The sequence below is a fragment of the Macrobrachium rosenbergii genome, chromosome 21, assembly GCF_040412425.1.
Source record: "Macrobrachium rosenbergii isolate ZJJX-2024 chromosome 21, ASM4041242v1, whole genome shotgun sequence".
NCBI classification, from domain to species: domain Eukaryota; kingdom Metazoa; phylum Arthropoda; class Malacostraca; order Decapoda; family Palaemonidae; genus Macrobrachium; species Macrobrachium rosenbergii.
In genome coordinates this window covers 45,067,860-45,091,492 of record NC_089761.1, presented here as the reverse complement: position 1 = coordinate 45,091,492, position 23,633 = coordinate 45,067,860, and the positions used below count along the sequence as shown (strand labels likewise).

General features: G+C 34.6%; 2 protein-coding genes across 17 annotated transcripts in view; one reads left to right on the top strand and one right to left on the bottom strand.

Moving 5' to 3' along the window:
* LOC136850112 (uncharacterized) overlaps positions 1 to 7,264 on the top strand; it is a 174,335-nt gene extending 167,071 nt beyond the window's left edge. For 12 of the 16 annotated variants that reach the window (XR_010856531.1, XR_010856529.1, XR_010856530.1 and 9 more), the window contains 2 exons: positions 5,725 to 5,992; positions 6,724 to 7,264. The gene's annotated coding sequence lies outside the window, so the exon portion shown is untranslated. Of the gene's footprint in view, positions 1 to 5,694; positions 5,993 to 6,723 lie in introns of all 16 variants that reach the window. The other 4 variants (XR_010856533.1, XR_010856540.1, XR_010856526.1 and 1 more) reach the window with 2 other exon arrangements.
* Positions 7,265 to 12,569: 5,305 nt separating this feature from the next.
* LOC136850110 (myosin-14-like) overlaps positions 12,570 to 23,633 on the bottom strand; it is an 81,024-nt gene continuing 69,960 nt past the window's right edge. Inside the window, exons 4-6 of the mRNA XM_067123659.1 lie at positions 22,695 to 22,787; positions 15,680 to 15,829; positions 12,570 to 15,546 (exon numbers count right to left, since the gene is read on the bottom strand). Of these exons, the coding sequence (XP_066979760.1) occupies positions 14,986 to 15,546; positions 15,680 to 15,829; positions 22,695 to 22,787 (804 nt within the window). The 3' untranslated portion in view covers positions 12,570 to 14,985. The remainder of the gene's footprint in view (positions 15,547 to 15,679; positions 15,830 to 22,694; positions 22,788 to 23,633) is intronic.

Here is a 23,633-nt window from a genome sequence, read left to right as displayed (position 1 = left end):
TCTTTTTCTTATCTGCAGCATGATTTAACAGCTCTTCCCTTTTTATTAGCCCATCTTTTATTCCTTTTCTGAAATTCTTTGGCTCTTACCTCCTCATTTCTCTTTCGTTTCTCCTTCGCTTCGTCTCGATCAGATTTTGCTTATCATTCTGAATTGTATGTTTCTCCTCTATTTTTATTTCCTGTGTATCTGTCTTCTCAGCCTCTTGTTACATGCTTTCCTTTCTTTTCATCTCTGAAACGCTTTTTCCTTTTATGCTCCAATTTCATAACTTTTTAAATTTTCATTTTTGTCATGCTTTTCACCTCTCATCCTCCTAGTAAGTGCTTTTTATCCTCTTGCATTTATACATGCTTTTTTATTAATTTTTATTCGTTCAATTGCATGTTATTCACCTTGATTTTCTTATTTTTCATTTGTCATATCTGACAATCTTTTCTCTTACGCCCATTTTCATATCTGATTTGTTTTTGGCATGTTTCCTCTATATCTTGACTACTTTCATACTCATTTTTGACATGCTTCATATTGCTCTCGGCATATGAAAAACACTTTTTTTTTTCTTCTAAATTTCTGTCATGCTTGTCCTTGCCTTTCTTCCCTACCATAACCTTTCTTCCTAAAACAATCTTTAATCTTGCATGCTCTTCTATTTTCATTTGCAACATGCTTTAACCCTCCTTTTATTTCGTTATCTGCTCTTTCTCCTACTGTAATTTCTACCGTGTTTTACCCTTCTCCCTGCCTACCAAAGGCCATTACTAATTTTGTTGTTTCTGACTTGCTTTAACTTTTCTGTCTGCCTATTACAGTGCTTATCTCCTTTCATTTTCCTTCCTTTCTTCCTTTCACTTAATTACATCCCTGTGATTCTTTAGACGTTATTCCTCTTTTACATCCCTCAGATTCCTTAGACGTTCTTCCTGTCTGTTAGATGTTCTTCATTAATTTCTTCCTTTTGCATGTTCTTTCTCCTGTCATTTTTAAGATGCTTTAGCCTTTTTTCTTATTTACTGCATGTCCTTTTTATCATTTACATTTCTAAGAACCTTCAGCTGTTCTTCCTACCTACTGCATGTCCTTAAATTTCTAAACTGCTTCACCCTTCCTTCTGCTTATTTCATGTACTTTTCTTTTTGTTTCTTAGATTTTCCAGCCTTTATTCCTGTCTATTTCATGCCTTTTCTATTATAATTTTTAACACCTTATTCTTTCTCTTGTTTGTTCCTTGCCAGTTTCTTCCTTTTTTCGATTTTGACATATTTTCGACTTTCTTACTGTCTGTGAAATCCGCTTTCTTCCATTTTCATATCTGTTGTACTTTGGCCATTTTCCTGCCCGTTGTTTGTCCTTTCATTCATTTTCAGTTTTAATATGCTGTAGCCTTCCTTCCCTCTTACCGCATGCCCTTTCTTCCTCTTACTTTAGCCTTTCTACCCTCTTCTGCTTTCTTCCTTTCTGTTGTCATTCTTCTGTTTTCATTCCTTATATGCTTTAGCCTTTCTACCCTCTTCTGTTTTCATTCCTTATATGCTTAGCCTTTCTTCCCTCCTCTGTTTTCATTCCTTATATGCTTAGCCTTTCTTCCCTCTTACTGCATGCCCTTTCTGTTTTTATTCCTACTATGGTTTAGTCTTTCTTCCCTTTTCTGTTTTCATTCCTTATATTCTTTAGCCTTTTTTGACTCTTATTACATACGATTTCTGTTTTCATTCCTAATATTCTTCAGCCTTTCTTCCCTCTTACTGCATGCCCTGTCTGTTTTCATTCCTTAAATGCTTTAGCATTTTTTCCTCTTATTGCATGCTCTTTCTCTTTGCATTCCCTAATATGCTTCAGCTTTTCTTTCTTCTTATTGCATGCCATTTCTCTTTGCATTCCCAATATACGTCAGCCTTTCTTTTCGCTTTTTGCATGCCCTTTCTGTTTTCATTCCCAATATGCTTTATCCTTTTTCCCCTATTATTGCATGCCCATTCTGTTTTTATTCCCAATATGCTTTGTCCTTTTTCCCTCTTATTGCATGCCCATTCTGTTTTCGTTCCTAATATGCTTAGCCTTTTTCCCTCTTATTGCAGGCCCTTTCTGCTTGCATTCCTAATATGCTTTATCCCTTTTCCCTCTGATTGCAGACCCTGTCTGCTTTCATTCCTAATATGATTCAGCCTTTCTTCCCTCTTATTGCATACCATTTCTCTTTGCATTTCCAATATGCTTCAGCCTTCCTTTTCTCTTCTTGCATGTCCTTTCTGTTTCCATTCCCAATATGCTCTAGCCTTTTTCCCTCTTACTGCATGCCCATTCTGTTTTCATTCCTAATATGCTTTAGCCTTTCTTTCCTCTTATTGCATGTCCTTTCCTGTTATCATTCCTAATATGCTTCAGTCTTTCTTTCCTCTTATTGCATGCCCTTTCTATTATCATTTCTAATATGTTTCAGCCTTCCTTTCCGCTTATTGCATGCCCTTTCTATTTTCATCCATGACAAGCTTTAACCTTTCTTCATTCTTATTGCAAACCTCTTCTGTTTTCATCTTTAACATGCTTTACCTTTTCATCAATTTTAATTTCAAACATGCCGTAACTTTTCTTCCTGCTTCTTGCATGCCCTTTATTCAGGTTTGTTACTGACATGAATAGTCCTTTCTCCCCACCAGTGAATAGCCTTCCTTTCACTGACGTCGTTGATATACTTTAGTTTCTCTTTTGACTTGTTATTTTATCTTCTATGTTCATTTCTGTTATACTTCAACTTTCTTTCTCTTGTTGCATGTCCGCTCTTGTATGTTCATTTCTAACACGCTTTAGCTTTTCTTCCTGCTAACATATGCTTTAGCTGTCATTTTCACTTCTTACATACGTTCATCTTTTTTTCCCGGCCATTAAGTGCCTTTATTTCCATTTTCATCTGTCATATGTGTTAGCCTTTCTTCTTGGCCATTCCATGCCCTTTATTCCTTGTTCAAGTTTAGCCTTTCATCTTTCTTATCACCTATAACATGCTTTAACCTATCTTCCCGCATATTGCATGTCTTTTTTCTGTTCTAATGTGTAACATGCATTAGGCTTCCATCCTACCTTTTGTATGCCCCTTCTTCCATTTTTATTTCAGATATACACTAGCCTTTCTTCCTTCATTTTATATGCCTCTTCTTCCCTTGTACCTTCTAACATGCTATAGAAGTTTTAAATATGACTATTATTCTGAATATTATAGGCCCTTTCTTTCATTTCAGTTTCTCAAAACCTTTAGCCTTTCTTCTTAAAACCTTTAGCCTTTCTTCTCAAAACCTTTAGCCTTTCTTACTACCATTGCATGCTCTTTCAGTCTATTGCTCTTTCTAGCCTTTCTTTTTGAATACGGCAAACCCTTTATTCGATTTTATTTCAAAATAGACCTGCCTTTCTTCTTGTCTGTTGCATGCCTCATTCATCTCACTTTCAGTGTGCTTTTGTCTTTAATTCTCTCATTTTTGTGTCTTTTATTTCTGAGATTTTTTCTCTCTTCTTTTCTCCTCTGTTATGTCTTTTTATGTTCTTACACAGATTTTACGTTTACATCTTAATTTATGTACGTTTCATTTATTGTAATTATCAATTTTATTTTAATTTTTCTCCATTATTGTTCTTCCATTCATCTTTCCGTTTTGCTTTGATCCTTCTGAATTTTGCTCTGTCTTCTTTCCATATCAGTATTTTACATGATTTTAATTTACTTTATTTTTCATACTTGCATTTCTTTTAAATCTCACATTTTCATACTTGTGTCTCTTACCATTATTTTTTATTGCATGGCTTCATTTTCCCCTTTTACTTCCAACTTTATTTTTTCGCTTTCCTTATTGCATGCATTCCTCTCATTTTCAATTCTGCAAAGCTTTTGATTACTTCCTGGTCTTATGTTTGTTTACGACTTGTCATTATCTTCTTCCTTTTATTTACGCCTTACTTCCATTTTTATTTCAACTAATCTTTTTCAGCACTTAACTGACTTCGACCATTTTTTTCTCTTATTTGCTTTCTCTTACCTCTCTTCTCTTCTATCTTATCCTTAACACTTACCGTTTCCTGGTCCTATTTTTATTTCCAAATATTCATGCTCCTTTTTATGCTATGTACTTTTCATCCATTCTACCTTTTCTTGACTTATTTTCTAACTTGTTTATTCCTCTTCTCACTATGTTTCTTTCTCATGACTGTCTTCTTTTCGTGATTCTTAATTTTAAAAATTGCTTTTATCATTTTGGCCTTTTCATTTCAATCTCAGTAAAATTTTGCTCCCTCGTTCTCTCGTTTATTTGATCTCTCTCTCTCTCTCTCTCTCTCTCTCTCTCTCTCTCTCTCTCTCTCTCTCTCTCTCTCTCTCTCTCTCTCTCTCTCTCTCATTTGTTTAAATGCATGTTCTATATCTCATTCATGTAATTGCTTGAGTCGTTTCGTTCATCTCTCATGTACTTTCGCTTTCTCCTTTATAACATAATTATTTTCATACTTATTTAGAAAGTTATATGTATTTCACTTTCTCTCTACCATTGCATGACACTCTGTTTCCATCCCCATTCAACTGACTTTACAGTGAAATGTACGACCTCTCTCTCTCTCTCTCTCTCTCTCTCTCTCTCTCTCTCTCTCTCTCTCTCTCTCTCTCTCTCTCTCTGTTCTGCACTTTAGGCTATAGCTGTCCTATCTTTTATTGAGTTTATTAGGTTAATTTTTCCTCTCTCCGTCTAATTTACTCATTTGCATGACTACTTTCTCAATTTCTTGCATTTAGTGAGTCTACAGGTCTGTGTGGAATAGAGTGTATGTTTACTCGTTTGTCTGTTTCCTCAATTATCACTGATATCTTTGTTGCTCCAGTACTTTTCATGCTGTGTCTCTCTTTACTCATACACACATACATATATATGTGTGTGTGTGTATGTTTGTGTGTGTGTGTGCATGCATTTGTCTGTGTGTTTCGTCTCTTTGCGGCCTTTCTCTAATTTTTATCCATTTGTGTTAAATATTAACATAAGGATTAACCATACATTACACCGTTTATCACTTCAAGTTATATTCATTGGATTTTTTTTACTTCACACTTCTGTTAGGATTCATCGTCCATAATTTCCCTTGAATATCTTAAGCTATAACTTAAATCACAACTCGAGATTTAAATATTCAAATTAAAGTTACTTCTGACTGAGTCAGATTGATTATTTCAAATGTCGTCGTTATAGTTAACTTTCTCTCTCTCTCTCTCTCTCTCTCTCTCTCTCTCTCTCTCTCTCTCTCTCTCTCTCTCTCTCTCTCTCTCTCTCTCTCATTAAATTGTCCCGAAACCCATTATTGGTTTTGTCATTCATTTTACTTCTCAAACTTTTCACCCTTAAAAATATCTTCGTTCTGAGGATAAAGATGTATTTTCATGTCCTATTTTAGAATTAAGGTTTTTGTACAATCTTTGTAAACAGATTTTGTATTTCTAAGTCACTTTGAATATAAATTCGTCTGAGTCATCAAGAAATTCAATTCACTTATAATTTTCACTAAAGGTAAGAATAGTTTTAAAAGAAAATCCAGTTTGAAAATAATTCAGTATTGCCTTTCGTAAAACATACTAACAGGGTATAAAATCCAATAGACATAATTGCTTGTGATATTTCAGTCCCAGCCACTAATAGAAAGAACGTATCTTATTTTATGTTTCAGCTCTTTCAAGTTTATTGTTTTTCTTCTCAGAAGCACCTAAATGAATAAATAAAACTAGTTTTATGTTGCCAAGACTCAAGCGTTGGAGTAGGAGTGAATAAGAATGAATATACCAGCACCACAAGAACTCCTAGCATTCAGAAGGAAAAGGCATGGACGTCACCTATTGGTGACGTCATATCTCCCACAATCCTCCGATGGCGACGATATTTCTCCAGAATGGTGACGTCATGTCTCCCGGGTGATGACGCCTGCTTTCTCAATCAACTTGCTACGATCGTTTTCGTTATTTTCTATGGTAAGATTTAATGCCCTGCAACAATTCCACCTTATTGTTTGCATTACTGATTGGAGTGTCTGTTCAGTTACCTGTGGGTATTGGATCATGACCATTGTTCTCAAACCTTGTGAGGTGCCATATCTTATGTAACATTGCCTTCCTCGGTCTTGGATTCGAGTTCACTTGTTGGAAATTACACTTAACGGTAATTCTCTTGGTTTATTTTTTATATATTTTTAATTTTTTTATTTACATGGTATTTGTAATAATCACCCACACAACTCGGGTCGTGTGTTTATATATATATATATATATATATATATATATATATATATATATATATATATATATATATATATATGTATATATATGTATATATATATAATCTGTTTATGGTTATAGTTATTCGCATTATATTATATTCAGTTTTTCAGTGTTACTCTTTTCATCTTTGCCTTTTTAATTTTTTACTCATTCCATAAGAATGATTACTGGAAGAGAGAGAGAGAGAGAGAGAGAGAGAGAGAGAGAGAGAGAGAGAGAGAGAGAGAGAGTTTCAAATACTTAAAAACTGAATATTTTGGGGTGTTTTGTGTTTTGACACCTGCATTTTCACTCCTTTGAAAACTATCAAGTACCTATCATTAATAAAATCCGCCAGGCATCTGCATTTATTTTATATAGTAATATGCTATGCCTATGTCGTGGTTGTATTTCACAGCTGCTAAACGAGAGCCTCCCTCTTTCAGAATCCCTGATGAAGAAGACCTCGCGATTTACTTACAACCTACCAACCAGATACTTTCAAGAGATTGGGCGATCGGCCAAACATCACGTTTCTAAGGTCTTCCTTACCCTTTTGCCTCTTGCATCAGACGGTCAAGGTGTATTCAAGATCAGCAACGGTTGGATTTTTAACATGTTCCTGAAGACATCTAGTGAATGATTGAGATTTTCCACTTTCTACGAGAACAACGAATTAGAAAACTAAAATTTATTGAATTATTCTGAAATAAGTTGCTATTTTCTCAAGAATAGTTTGAAGATCAATTATACTATGTAAGAAAAAAGTAACAAGTAAAATTCGAAGACAATTTCAGATCAGGTGAAAACAATGTGCACATATATCCTAAGTTGGTGGTACTGCTTGTAATATTAATATATGCTTTATACTTCAGAAGTTGGTGGTACTGCTTGTAATATTAATATATGCTTTATACTTCAGAAATGTGTAAAATATTTTAAAGTTACAGTTGAACAAATACCTATGATTAAAGACATTTTAAGAAATTTGTTTTTTCTTCTCGAGTATTTTTAAGGATACTTTATATTAAACTTCATACATATGCACACATCTGTAGAATGAATATCATAATGTGTTTAATATGGGACAATCTGGAACTCTGTGTTGTGTAAATTATATTAAAAACAAGATTAAACAAAGTGCCATATATTAAGCAAAACAAAACGCAAGAAACTGTCAAATACTTCGAAATATTTTGGTTTATTATCTCATTTTAGGAGCTTGTTGGGACCCATTGGTCTATCCAGGACCTACCTACCTTAGGGCTATCCAACTGGAAGCCAATTTACGACTACCCACTGGCACCCGGGGCATTTAGTTTAATACAGAATCCGTAGAATTCATACACAAGATATGTCAAAAGCCTTTGACAATGAGGCAAAACTCCTGTTGAATATACCGACTCCCAACGAAGGTGGTGTCCATTATAAAGTGGCAGGCTGGTCAGGTAAATGGATTGCGGGGTTACCTGATAAAGAGGGGGTCAGGAAGCAGTAAAGAGAGCTGATGATAAAGGGATAAAAGAATAAACAGGGAGGAAAGTGAAGGAACGCTTTCCCTCAACTGAACTGATGTGGAGAAATCAATGGTTCGGCGATAATTCTCTTCATTTTTCGGTCAAAATAAAATCATTGGGGAAAATATTCAGCGTTTCGTCTCGCTGAGTGTCTTGATGTTAGTATGCGTCGCTTAAAATTGCAACTGTAGCGTGTACTATGCCGAATCAGTCTTACAAGTCAAGGATTGCAAGTATTGGTATCAAAGTAGCTGTTGAATGGATGAAAATGATAAATTTATGGAAGCATTAAGAATCGGCTGTAAATACATACAAATTCTACTGGAACTGAGATTTAAAACAAGATAAATAGAGAATAACTACCACTACATCCCAATAAAAGGAAATTCACCTTTCAACCTCGAATAATAAACACAGGACAAAATAACGCAATGGGTAGTTAGAAGACGACAAACTGCCGTTTGGTTCCTTGCGTCATCCACCATTAAGCAAAGAGGAAAGTCAGTTTAAGCAGAAAGTCCGCGCAGTGAAGTCTGGGTCAGTGAACTGTGTTGTATTGCTGTGTATTATTATAGCTTAAATTGCGGCTTTTTAAAGCGGCTGAGTGTGGTTTCGGAAGGAGAAACCTACAAACTCGGTGACAAGAACAAGAAGTTGATCCTCGTCACCGACAGTTAGGTAAACAGACTTAGTGACCTCCCTCGCAAGTGTGCGTATTGTAAAAGGATTTTACAAACCAGGTGACCACTGTGTCTAAGGTAAGGTAATATCTTGTAATTATCTTCTCTTCAACTGTGTTAGTCATTATCATCTTTTCAACTTTGCTAGTCCCCGTTTTAAGACAAGATGACACGTTTAAAAAGTTAACTCGATAATGCACAGATACGGCTTAGGTTGTCGCAGTAACAAGGTAGTTCGGTATGTTTCATATCGTCTGTCGGTGCTTTTCATCGGTTAGGAACTAAATTTCCTATTAATTACTAAGATTATTAGTGCTATATTACAAGGTAAACGTATGGTAGGCGTTTTTAGTACCATTTTTTAAGGAAAAGCCCCTTTTGATAGAATTTGATATCTTAACTAGCGGGAACTATTATTTTTTAGTAGTTTGTTATTGACCTTGATTTAAGCTTAATCTCGTGTGTGTGTTGCCAGGAGCGAAATTTGCAGATTTATTCGATTTCTGTATCAATGGTTTCCTATGTAAAGACCTTAGGTTGGTATGTTAGGAAAAATACAAATTACTTTAAAATTTTGAAATATTTTTGTATCTATGTGCAAACATCGATTTGTAATTTTGAACTAGAATTCGATTTCGTAGGTAAATCTAGTGTCAGGCAGGCATGAATTACGCTAAATATCAACAAGATTAAAGTTGCCTTTGTATAAGAGGGGAATTTCTTTCTTTTAATTTGGATTTCGATGTGCATAACATATGCAGCCAGTTAATTCTGCCCGAATGTGTATGGCTTTAGGCGGTTGTTTTGATACCTTTTCTTGCTTGATAACGTTCTTGCGTCAGAAGATCGAATATATATATATATATATATATATATATATATATATATATATATATATATATATATATATATATATATATATATATATATATATGTGTGTGTGTGTGTGTGTGTGTATACATACAGTATTTACACAAATTATATCAAATTTCGATGTTTTAGATATAAATTTCAAAATCGAAATTAAATAAAATTATTCGAAATAAAACTATTACATGCATATAGAGCAATATATACAATCATATGCATTTACGTTTTCTACATACAAATAAGGTTTATAAAAGTTGATGTGTGTTTCGATATATGTAAGTTTGGACGCATATATTCAGGGGATGAATAACTGTTAGGCATTCCAAGTCATTCACTCAGTTTTCCTTAGCGTGATTCGAAGGCATAATCGCCTTGGTATTTCACAGTTATCCGAACCGAAGTGTCAAAATTGGTAGACCCCAGGACCCACTTAACTCCTGGTAGACCCAAACGGTATCGAAAACCACCACCTGGAGGGTTTCCCATAGATTGCCTGTCGACCTTTCGCCGCTTTTTTAGAAGATGAAATCAATCATATATTGATTTCCGGACCTTTTGATGAGAGAAGAAAAATGCTTTTTATGGGGGTGTCGGGGAGGGGGTAAGTTTGAAAGAGGCCCGGTGGGCGACTTTTATGGGACCTTTCACACTGGATAGAATGGTGACGTAAATGCCAAAGCGTTCACTTCTTTTGGTAGGTTGCTGAGAGCTGTTATGTCTCTGGTTTTGAGAAGGAGAAGGAGAGAGGAGAGAGAGAGAGACTGGAGAGAGAGAGTGGGGTGATATTATATATGGGATATAAGAGATATTTATATATATATATATATATATATATATATATATATGAGAGAGAGAGAGAGAGAGAGAGAGAGAGAGAGAGAGAGAGAGAGAGAGAGAGAGAGAGCATGAGAGGCATGCTCATATAACTGGAAGGAAATAGAAAAAAAGGAAAAAATTTAGAGATGACCCATAGATAAAAGAATTGAAAGTATTGTCACTTCTCTCGTACACTTTTCAGTCACCGTCTGCACCTTTTTAGACTATTGGCAAGTTACTTCACGCATACGGTTTTCTTGATACCTTCTGGTACGTAGTTAGTTTGTACAAGAAACCATATCTTAACACACGCTTATTTTGGTTTCACTTTGTTGAATTCAACGGGAATTTTTTTTTTTTTAGCATTTCTCGTACATTTCTTTGAAATTTCCGGGATGGTATTTTATTTTCGACTCGGCCACAACTGTCTTGTAACGGAGGCCTAATCTCTTATCCAATTACGAGAGAATAAAAAAAGGATTCTTATCGATTCTATCTGCAAATCCTTCCCTTTTTCTCCTTTTCGTACACTCCGGTGGTCGTTTCCGAAGACTGATAAAATCTCGAGGATCAGAAAGGAAATAAGACACTGGTAATTCTACGAGTCTCTTTCATCTTATGGGGTGGCATCACATCGTCCGTAAAAGCTGGACTTTGAGGATAAAAGCAATCTTCTTTAGCCCCGTTTTCCTACGGGGTCGGCCGTTCGATTGTTCCTCCGTCAGGGATTGTAGGTCTGGCCTTCAGTGCTGTCTGTACCTAGTGCCTCGTCCAGCCTTTGACAAAAACATATTTACAAACGGATTCTACTGGTCAGATCCACCACTGATCTCTCTTACCTTCTCGAGTTCCTCAAACGTTTTGAAATCAAGAAGTTAAGAAGTAATCATTGCTATTTATAAACACAATCCTTGCTTCTTTCACAAGCACGACCCGTGCCAAAATTAGTTTTAATTCTTTGACTACTTGGCCGAATCATCTTATTCTACTTTGTGTTGGAATCAGTAATAATAGTAAAAATGATTGCTCAGTAGGGAGACATATTTTAGGCTCAAAGTATTGTTTAATCTGCATCTCTTATTGCTCTAAGCGTAACCGTACTTTCAGTGGTATGTTGCTCCTGGTCACTTATATATTTTAGTATTTTATTTTTTCATTGCTTTGCAGTTCAAATCTCGTTTTACATTTAACTGCTGCTTTAATAGGTAGGCAGTGAAACACTTTGGCCTGATTGATTAAAAAACGGCAGTTCATGTAGAATTACAGATTGTATAAATAAATCAATTGAGGGTGTCTTTTCATTTACACTTGGTACAGCTGGCTTCATGAATTTCAGAACACATGAGGGGAAACTAAGGGGACATCTAGCAACTCCACGAAGATTTTACTTAATATTACTTTACTTTACTTTGTCACTTAACTTTACTTTGTCATTTGGCCGTGCGTTTCCATGTTCAGCGACTATATTTTACGAGACAGCGTTGCCAACAGCTTCTGATTTGCAAAGCTCCCAAGTATCCAGCAGTAGCCTACATCTGGTTAATTGCGCTTTTCGTACTGGTCACTTTAAAAAATAAAAACTCGAGAGATTACTCTCCAGAGTATTTTATGATCAAGGTATCTTGACTACTGAGAAACTTTGTGCAAAAAGCATTGGTTTGGTTTATACCATGATAGCAAGAATGCCATTTCATATTAAGAAACAATCATCCGAATTAGTTCCTCGTTGGATGAGTCGGTATAGTTGTCGGCTAGCACTCTACTAGGCCCGAGTTCGAGTCTCCGGCCAGCCAATGAAGAATTAAAGGAATTTATTTCTGGTGATAGAAATTCATTTCTCGGTATGATGTGGTTCGGATTCCACAATAAGCTGTAGGTCCAGTTGCTAGGTAACCAATTGGTTCTTAGCCACGTAAAATAAGTCTAATCCTTCGGGCCAGCCCTAGGAGAGCTGTTAATCAGCTCAGTGGTCTGGTTAAACTAAGGTATACTTAACTTCCATTTAAAAGGTCTTGAAATCTTTACTCATCGTTCATGAGCAGTTTTTAAAAACAATCGTTGTTTATATGGAGATTGCATGAAAGTTTATTTACTCGTTTCATCCAGGGGAGTTCTGATTATTAAAAAAACCGAATCACTGATTTAGTTTGATAAGAAGAAACCAGTAGGCCAAGATCCCCTCCCCTCCTACCCCTTCCATCCAAATTCTGGTTCTTGAATGGAATCCATCTCAAAATCCAGTATTTTTGCTCATAGCAAACCATTCCATAAAATTTTATTGAAGTTATTCAGTAACTTTTGAATATTTTTGGACAGACATAACAACAGAAACGATTGACCACAGCCACCGTCAAGTGTTACGTAATCTTTTATATAAAAGTATAGTAACAGGAAATTAAAACAGAAACGTAATTCAACCATTGGAGCGTATTTATTCAACATATAAAAATAATCTGTACAGCGAACAAGTTATGTACAATATGTACAAAAAGCAGAAGAAAGTCTTTTTTGAGCTTTTTTCGATGCCACCGATAAACACACAAGGCAAGTAATGGATTGAAGCTGACTTGGATACATTTCCTGTAACATGCGAATATGTATAAGAATAAAGGAAGCTTTTTCTGTTTACGTATGTAGGCTAAAATCACTTTGGGAATAATAAAAGTTTTGCATTATATACATTGCGTGATTCGTGGTCTTACAATGTCTCTTTGGCCTGTGCACTGTTTTCATGAAGTTAAACAAAATCGCGTTGTTTTATGGCCGATATTATAAAGAGTGCATTCTTTATGAGAAATATTCTCTTACAGTTGTAACTGTCAGTTTTGATCCATTACTGCCTGGGTTCGCCAACACAAGACCAGTTCGATGATTTAATGTGACCTTTGCTTTGGGCGACAAACCTCGCCGTTATAATTTATGAGAGCAGGAATCCATAGTCGGTCTTTCGTATGGTATATTTAAAGAATATACAAGAAGTTTTGTGTCCCTCGAGCTGTTACTTAAATTGAATAATTATTCTACCGCGCAAGTATTCAAATTCTACCATAGATTACGGACACAGTACATGAAGGATTATTGTAGACTTTTGGTTACAGATACGTGCTTGTAAATTTCAGATCCCACCCACAACCCACGTCCTCGCCATAAAATGAAAAAAATAACAACCTTGTTTATTTGGTCACTGATCCTCTCTTGGCTACAAGGAAATTACAAGCATACAACTTGGGGCGCAATGAGACACCAACATATACCATCTATTAGACATCAAGACATAGATTTGGACAATCGTACATTTGTTTACATCCTGTGAACATAAAGTCTTAATATTAACATAGAAATTTCTTCATTTAGACTTCCCAAAATATAGCAGTTTTATTGGTGCTTATCTTTCTGGCCAAAACGATTCAAATTGAAAAAGCCAATATTAAAAGATTTTTAACATTGGGTTAAGGGAGTATATTTCTCACATATCAGATTTTCCTTCTCAAAATCTGGAATAGAAATCTAGGAATTGGATTTTGATTCACAATTAAGAATTTTCTTTTTGAAAATCATCTGCAAATGTCTGAAAAGCAAAATTTTTTGGCAGACCAAATTTTCCTTCCTAATCCGCAATGAAGGTTTGAGAGATTGGACTTGGTTACACAAACCAGATTTTTCATTGCATTAGGAATAGAAAGTATGAGCAAACACATTGTGTCTTCACAAACCATCTGTTTGTAATTAGAATTTTGGAATACGTCTCATGTTACAAATGCTGCTGTAATCCAGTGACAAAAAATGCATATAAGATAATGAAAGCCGAAAGATAAAAAAAGAAAGAAAAATGAGATCATTCATATAAAGCAAAATAAGCCTATTAGAAAATCTATTTTAGGAAGCAGGCGGTAATGACAAATATTTCATCTTATATCTTAACCTAATAAACAAAACCTTAGACTAAAAATTTTCGTCTAAAATATATTTTAACTTTTTTATTTCTCCTTTGACTAGGAACCGATGACCATTAATGTTCGATCAGGCACTAAAAATTAAAAAAATAAGAAAAATATTATATAAAATTAAAATGGAAGACATTATAAAATGAAGGTAGATTTTTCAGTCAGAATAAACTGAATGAAGGCGACCTTCTCAAAGGAAGGTCTTATTAATGAGGGAAATGAATCTAAAAGATAATATAGATTTTTTTTGAAATTGGAATAATATTTTTGGTTTAATAGAGGTAATATTGACGAGACTATTCATAAAAGCCTTTGGGATTGCTGCGTAAAGTATACAAGTATTAAAGTATTTAAAGGAAAAAGCAAGAGATAATTATAAGTAAAGACTTCAATAGGTTATAAGTCAAGATTTCGACATTGTACATATTATCAACTGGAGAACTAAAATCCGATGGACAAAATATGAAGATCGAGATCGAAAATAGAAATTTTTGTTCACATCATTTTCCATATATATTTACATAATAATCTTTGCTTTGTAAGTTAATAATTTTACCATCAGGCGATGAAGTCATCTTCATCCTTGTTTATCTTTTACGTGGTCAACTTCTTTAAGTTTTCCCGGAAGAATTATTGTCAGTTTGTTTTGAGTGAAGAAGAATGGCACTGAAAGTTGACCAACACTAGCCCTCTCCCCACCCACTCCGCCCCTTCCCATCCCACACTCCCAATTCTCCAAAGCAAAAACTAACAAACAATTATAAAAAATCATCTGTCTCGTTCTATGACATTGTTGCCACTCAGTCATTTCCAAAATTCCCCAAGCTCAACTTCGGGTTTTTCTCTTTAGCACAACTCTCCTCCCCATTTGTTGGGTCACTTCAACTACTTGGAGGACGACTCGAACGCTTACTCCTCCTCCCTTCGTCCCCGTGCTGAGTTCGACGTCTGTGACTGGTGGACTTCTCGAAATGTTCTTCCACCGACGTCAGTCGATCCAAAATATCGTTCAATTTTATGTCGAGGGTGAGGTGCTGCGTGCGACATTGGGCCTCTGATACTTCAGCCTCGAGTCTCTGTCCTTCAAGATGAGCCGTCTTGAGGACGAGTTGGTCGAGGTGTTTTGATACAACCTGGAGGTCGGCCCTCAGGGCCTCGGTGTCGTCGTGGACCGTCTGGTCGTCCTTCTCCTGGTTCTTTCTCTCGGCCGAGGACTGGGCAACGGTGAATTCGAGCTTTGCTACTTCCTGCTTCACTTCTGAGATCCCCTTCTCCACCCTCGCCTCTAGGGCGTCGAGGGCGGCCAGGAGTTGCACTGAAGAGGTCTTGACCTCGCCCAAGCCCGTGGCAGCTGCCTCCACCCGCGTTTCCAGCTGCCGTTCCGATTCTGTCAGCTCGGCGAGTCTTTCGTCGTTGTTGGACACTGGAGCTATGAGGGACAGCTGGAAGAGAAACGACAATTTTTCACTTTTTGTTTGCATGACTTTTCTTGAAAGTTTAACTTTTCATTACGTTATTATTGTGAATATTATTATTAGTTATTATTCTATTATGAAACATTCACTAAATTCTTACCTGCTTCTGTGTATGGCTCAGAGCAAAGTCCAGTTGATCTGCTTTGTTTTCTAAGGAAGCTATTCTGTCGATAAGTCGAGCCTGGGCTGCTTTGCCTACTACTTCGGCTATTCCGGCACTTATCCGTCCCTTGCTCTTCACTGGGGCCTTCTGGGGGGAAATAGGAAAAGACATTAGTAAATACATCTGATGTGAATCCATGACTTGTTAGATAAATAGTTGTATGAGATTAACGAGATTAGCGACTGATATATATATATATATATATATATATATATATATATATATATATATATATATATATATATATATATATATATATATATATATATATATATATATATATATATATATATATATATATATATATGTGTGTGTGTGTATATATATGTACTATATATATATGTATACGTATACATACATACATATATATATTATATATGTATATATACATATACATATACATATACATGTACATATACATTATATACATATATGGTGCGTAACGCGTTTGCTGTGTGTTCATCTGCATATTACAGTTAACATCATTCGTTGAAATACATGACCTATCTGAACTCCTAGGTTAAGGCTTCAAATATTAAATTTATTTAATTAAAACGCGCAAGAAAGAAACCTTTTGTTATAACCACTAAGACTTAGTAAGTCCTGGCCATAGTTTACATTCTTCCCAGCTTTTATTTTACGTCTAGGATAGCTACGGGCATAAAATTACCCGGCCCATCGGCATGAAAGAAAATTCCCTCAGGTTTCAGTCGAATTCACAATGCTCTCTGCAGTTCATTGCTGCCAGTGAACGTAGCAGTTAGCAACAATAAGCACTGGTCTGTAACTCAAGGCCGCGCCCATTGCTACATACACCAGGAGGCTGGCGTCTTCAGTGGGGTCCCAAGGGCATAGAACCATTTTTATGAGTGGAGGTGCTACTATAGATAACGCCAGACGGAGGTTGCAGAGAGAGAGAGAGAGAGAGAGAGAGACCTTACAGACCGTACAGTTCATTCGGGTTGCCCCAGGTCCCTCAGTGTCAGGCACCTCTGATGTCTACCAGAGAGAGAGAGAGAGAGAGGTGATTTAGTTTCTCGTTAATCACCGTCGCTAATCGTTTGCCAAAACTTGCACCTGCAGGTTTTGCAATAGTCATACACACCTTTCACCCTGAGTCTCCTCTTGTATACTCTTTTTAAGGACACGTCTCGGTCATTACAGGTGTTGACCAGTACGCTCTTTCTCGTCCATACTGATTTACGCTGTGCTCATTTACGCTATTATTTTATCCATTAATGTTATTCACAACGCTTATTGTACCATTTTCAATTTATGGTATGAGTTAAACAATATTGGTCGTATATGGTTTTAGGTATATTGGTTTAAACTTTGTTGTCGTAATAAAACTCCTGGTTAATGCTGTTTCATTAACGAGGCTTTTACTGTGATAAAACGTTTGGTTATTGAGAATTTTCGTTAAGAACCTTTTCGTGTTGGTGGAAGTTACCTTCCCTGAACGTTTATTTTCCTGAGAGTAAATGTTAATGTTAGTTTCTATCAATGAGTGTCTTCCCTAACGATAGCTTTTGTTGACAAGACAGGTTCAGTGAGACTGCATCAATTAGAATTTTCGCCAAGTACACTTTCGCCGATGAGACTTTTTGTGTATAAGACCTTGTTTTGACGAAACTTTCTGTGGAGCTGTAATGCTGATGAGACTTTTTTTTGTTATCGAGATCTTTGTTGATGAAACAAAAGTAAGTAACTGGTGCTATTTACGTGATTTTGACAACGATAATAATAATGATACCAACTTGCGAATAAGCTACCAAAATTTTTCGTTTATGGTCAAGGCAAAGATGACGAAGATTGCAGAGTCTCAAAAGATTGTAAAATACCTTACGAAGAAAAAGCTTTTCCGTTATTATCAGTAGTAAAACTCAAAACTGCTTAAAGCACAATGCAGGAAGACACTCAAATTATAATAAACGAGAGTACTCCTCAACACTTTTTAAAATAAACTAAAACCAGACGCACGTCTTCGACAAACAGACTTACATCTGTAAAATGCAACGCAGTAAGATCAAAACCAAATACTGCGAGATTCAAAACTCTCAGTAAGTTTTGTGTTTTAGCGTAATTTGCACATGAAATTTTTGGTCTCGCTATAGTATGTTTTGAAGTGCTCAGCGTCTTATAGCATTGCGTTAAAAAAAAAAAGGTACACGGCATACTTTTACAAGCTAGACGTTCGTCAAATCAGTTCGTTCATTTTTCATTTTTAATCCCGTCTCTGGTTAAACGCGTTTATGAAAGGCAGGCTGAAGGAGATTGCCAACTGCCTTTTTATGTAACACTTTCGTAACAATTTTTTATTTTCCACAGAGAGAGAGAGAGAGAGAGAGAGAGAGAGAGAGAGAGAGAGAGAGAGAGAGAGAGAGAGAGATTAAAACTTAACACGTAAAGAGAGTCAGATACACGTACCTACGCATACACAATATTTTCCAGAGAGAGAGAGAGAGAGAGAGAGAGAGAGAGAGAGAGTCAGATACACGTACCTACACATACATAATATTTCCAGAGAGAGAGTCAGATACAGAGAGAGAGATAATAGAGAGAGAGAGAGAGAGAGAGAGAGAGAGAGAGATACACGTACCTACTCGCACACAAACAGACTCGGGGAGGAACCTATAAAAACATATAGGCAAAAACAGAGAGAGAGGAAGAGAGTTAATGTGATAGGGAGAAAAAACAGCAATGAACCCGTATAGGGGGAGATGGACGGTCAAGCAGACCGACTGACAGACGGATAGGCAACAGACAGAGAGAGAGAGAGAGAGAGAGAGAGAGAGAGAGAGAGAGAGAGATAATCAAAGCAAAATACAAATTGACTGAAATTTGCGAATGTCGGTCTTTCCAAAAAAAAAAAAAAAAATTACCCCTCAGCATTCAGAATATTTATAGCAGTAACAAGGGGAAAAATAAATAAAACTGAAAAGGCTTGTTTTAAATTAAAATTATTCAATTGGGTTACGTTAAGCGTTTATTTGGGGTAGACTAGTGGAGTTCCCTTTACTTCCAAAATATTAAAAATATTAATTTCATAAAACTTCAGTGGTCCTCCATGCCATTATGAAAATTAGGTTTGGCCAAACATTTTGGGTTAAATGACCTTTGTAGATCTGAGGTCACTGATATTTCTTATATTTAGTCAGCCATAACATTTAAACAATAATACTGGTAAAATCTTAGTTTACCGTAACTTTCATATTTTGCCTCGAGAATCATTACTGTCATAACGAAGGCAACTGAAGTAGTGTGTCTCATTATAAACAAGAAACAAACAAACCCCGGAAATTCTGTTATTTAACGTTCCGTGTAGTGTTGGACATAAACAGTCTTAACGGCAGTCATTATGAGGCAATTTCTGGTCATTATCTATTTGACCTTTGACCTCGGCGCAAGGAAAATTCTCTTCGAGAAAGGAGAATAATTGATTCAAAATGGTGGATTTTTATTCACTGCTCCCAGTGGCTTTCCGGTTGGTAGAAAATTAAAAGCAGTTTTTTTCTTAAACTGTCTCAATATTTTTTAATTTTTTATTTTACTCAGTTCCGTTAAAATTAAACTGAAGATGAGTTATGATAAATTACGTACGATTTTTTTCCAGATATTTTAATTACATTTTCCACGTATGTCCAAAACAAAATTCTGATAAATAATTTATCTTTTAATTTTTGAAAGTTTTAGCGAATTTTCCGGGGCTTTATTAGATCTAAATTGATAAATGATTCGTGATAAGCTGCGTGGAATTAATGTCTAAATTATACAAAGTTCTCACCTAATAATAATCATGGAATTCAACATGCAAATTCTAAGATATGATCCTTGAAACAACCTTCTGACTAGAATGTAAAGGAAATGTGAAATAAGAATTAAATACGTTTTATTTCAGCAGTGCAATAAAAGCCTGAAATAGGGCAATTACCTGTGAGTCCCAGACGATACTCAGTAATGTTGGTAATGTGACACCAATTTACAACAGCTTATAACAATTCCCGCGTTGTGGCACTTTCACCGATAGCAATTAAATGCAACTAATTACCTTTCGGTATTTCATCGACAGGTGGGAATATCTAGGTCCTTACCTGTCGCTCGTAATTACCTGTTAATGACAGGTGATTGGCCCACAATATACTTTCTCTTTCATTCACTTTTACGTAGGTGTATATATATAGGCCTATATATATATATATATATATATATATATATATATATATATATATATATATATATATATATATATATATATATATATATATATATATATATATATATATATATATATATATACTGTATATATGTATATATATTTTTTTATCGTTACTTTTGATATATATATATATATATATATATATATATATACCGATATATAATACAATAAAATATATATATATTTAACTAATTGGATAAATAAAAACAAGAAAAATATATATTTAACTAATTGGAAAGTAACCCCGTAACTATAATTGCCATGTAAGATATTCTAACAGCATAGAATTGACGCCTAAATGATAGATACAATATCATTACCGTCAATATCATTATTATTATTTCCATCACTTCGTTGCTACTGCATCAAGAAATCAGCCTAAAAGTAGAAGCATAGTACTAGCAACAGCTAGAGCATTGATTGCATCGAGGTCCTTGGGGGTAGTTGGGGCAGGGATGCCAGATGTTGCTATGTGCGAAAAGAAAATTCTTCATCGACAGGATATCAATATTGTGGTTTGCATCTAGTTGGTCATTGTTATCGCTATTACTGTTAGTGAGACAAAGCTCATGGCTACTGCATAAGAAATGAATGTGATACTAAACAGTATAATAGCGGTTGGAAAGGTACTTTTAGCTGTCAAATTATAAAAAAGTCATTAATGGCATTGATCGTCATTGGGTTGGTGATGAAGGGGTGCCACTACTTGCTACGTGCGCCTAAGAAGCTCGGCTTCGGCGAATGTCGATGACTGTGCTTTGCAGAACTTGAAATCTACCCCCGAGGAATTCTGGGAGAATTGTCTGGAGGAATCTGGGTGTGATTGGAACCCTTGGGGTATGGTGGGTCATATCATGGTTATTGTCAGGAACTATTGCTGAGTAATTGAACTTAGAAATGACAACGCGTTGCTGACCATTGATAACTTGGTAAGTGTAACATTATCAATTCGGAATGGCGTCCAGGATAATCGATATATATATATATATATATATATATATATATATATATATATATATATATATATATATATATATATATATATATATATATATATATATATATATATATATATATATATATATATATATATATATATATACATATATACATATACATATACATATATGTATATATATGTATTATACATATATACATATACATATATGTATATATATGTATATATACACACATTATATGTGTGTATAGAGGAATTGTTCGAGAATAAAAAATATTATTGTTATTATTATTCGTATGAATCGTATATTGTTTTCAAAACTCGTAGTTTTGTATATGTTTCTTTTTTTATTGCACGTATGGTTCTATTTAATAAGAGAATGACTAGCGTTTTGTTTTTGTCTGAAGTAACCTGTCATTATTACCGTTGTAGTTCGTTGTTTTTTTTTGTTAGGCCCTACATTTAGTCTCTTGTACGGATCTACACCCCTCCCAAAGCAAAACCTATTTTTACCAAACCTCTTCCCCCCAACCAAAACACCTTCAACCAAATAAAAACCTTCATCAAAACAACACCTCACCCTACCTCCCCTCACCCAAACACCCGTGCACCCAGGTCCCCACCCACCCCTGGAAAAAATAGTGCACTACCTGCGGCCCTCGGCGGACATCCTGCGGTAGCAATCAGCGGTTAGCGCTCGTAGCGTTTATTGCTACAAAAGAAGCAACCTCTGCTCGCATGATATACGGCTGGGCGATCGGTATCTTGGCTGGCAAGACTAACGAGTGAAAATTGCCGTTCCGTATTGGTCCTTATTTCGCTAAATAAGGTGCTTAACGGGTGGCCTCTCCTCCGTCGTGATTTATCGCAGGATTCGCGGGTGGAAATACGCTGTGGGGAGAAGCGACGTGTAGGAAAAAACTAAGATAAGTTACGTAAAGGAAAAGAAAAAGAAGGGGCTTTTCTATGGGTTATGGGTTGAGTCGTTTATTGCATTGAAACATGATGATTATGGCGACCATAGATAAATTTGCCATAAAATTGCACAGACAGAAATGCACAAAAACCCATATGTTTCTTCCTCAGTCGCTGTTTCTGCACTGTGTCATGTTTACCTCTCATACAAGCGCTTCTTCTCAGCTAAATCCTAGTCTGGATTTCTGTTGTCAGTGAGCCTTTTTTATATGTTTTGGTAGTTGTTTTACATATATAATTGCATATATATATATATATATATATATATATATATATATATATATATATATATATATATATATATATATATATATATATATATATATATATATGTGTGTGTGTGTGTGTGTGTGTGTGTGTGTGTGTGTTTGTGTTTGTATATATATATATATATATATATATATATATATATATATATATATATATATATATATATATATATTTATATATAAATATATATATATATATATTTGTATGTATAGGTTATATATATATATATATATATAAGTATCAATTTTTTTATTTTCTATTCGATTTCTGTATGAGGTTATATGTTTATAGTACTATTCTAAGTCTCAATTTTTTTATTTTATATTCTTTGTATTATTATATATATTTATTTATATATGTATATATATATATCTATATATATATATTATATATAAAGTATATATATATATTTATATATACTATATATATATTATTTATAGTATAAGTATATAGTATATATATGTATATATATATTTATATAGTATAAATATGTATAACTGAGCAATACCTTTATTATTATAGTAATTACTCACCTCTTTTGACTGTCCTTCTGACGGGGCTCCAGCCATCGTGCCCTCCGGCAACGCCGTAAGGAGGTCATTGAAGTCTTCTCGTAGAGACGTCACCTGAAAAGGGACAATAAAACAATGGTCAGTCCATTGCGGAAATAATAATAATAATAATAATAATAATAATAATAATAATAATAATAATAATAACAATAATAATAATAATAATAATAATAATAATAATAATAATAATAATAATAATAATAATAATAATAATAATAATAATTAAAAACTACTCATAGTAGCATGAGTCTTAAAATGGAGAAGTAAATCCACAGTTATGTATATGTACTGTACATATATTTAAAGACAAATCAATATATTAATTTGTCTTTAAATATTTGTACATATACATAACTGTGATTTGTTTTCTAATAATAATAATAATAATAATAATAATAATAATAATATTATTATTATTATTATTATTATTATTATTATTATTATTATTATTATTATTATTATTATTATTATTATTATTATTATTATTATTAAAGATGACTAAGTTTGCGGGCAGAATTAAATGGAATATTTCTTCATTTTATACGTTGAACATAACTTTACTATTGTATTTTGGGGTAGGGCGGTTAAATTTGAACGACTCTCTCTCTCTCTCTCTCTCTCTCTCTCTCTCTCTCTCTCTCTCTCTCTCTCTCTCTCTCTCTTTACACACACACACACACACACATAAATCCCTTCTTTCTGCTGTTGTCCAGAGATAACATGGAAACTGGATCATATTACCCGGCCGACGTTTTCTATAAGATAATGGAAAAAGCAAGGGTTTACATCAGATTTTACCAAACAGACATGTCAGAAAAATAGTGAAGTAACATATCATTGTCTTTTATTTAACAATATTTATGTTAAGACCAAGAAAACAAGCATGAAGATAAGAAATAT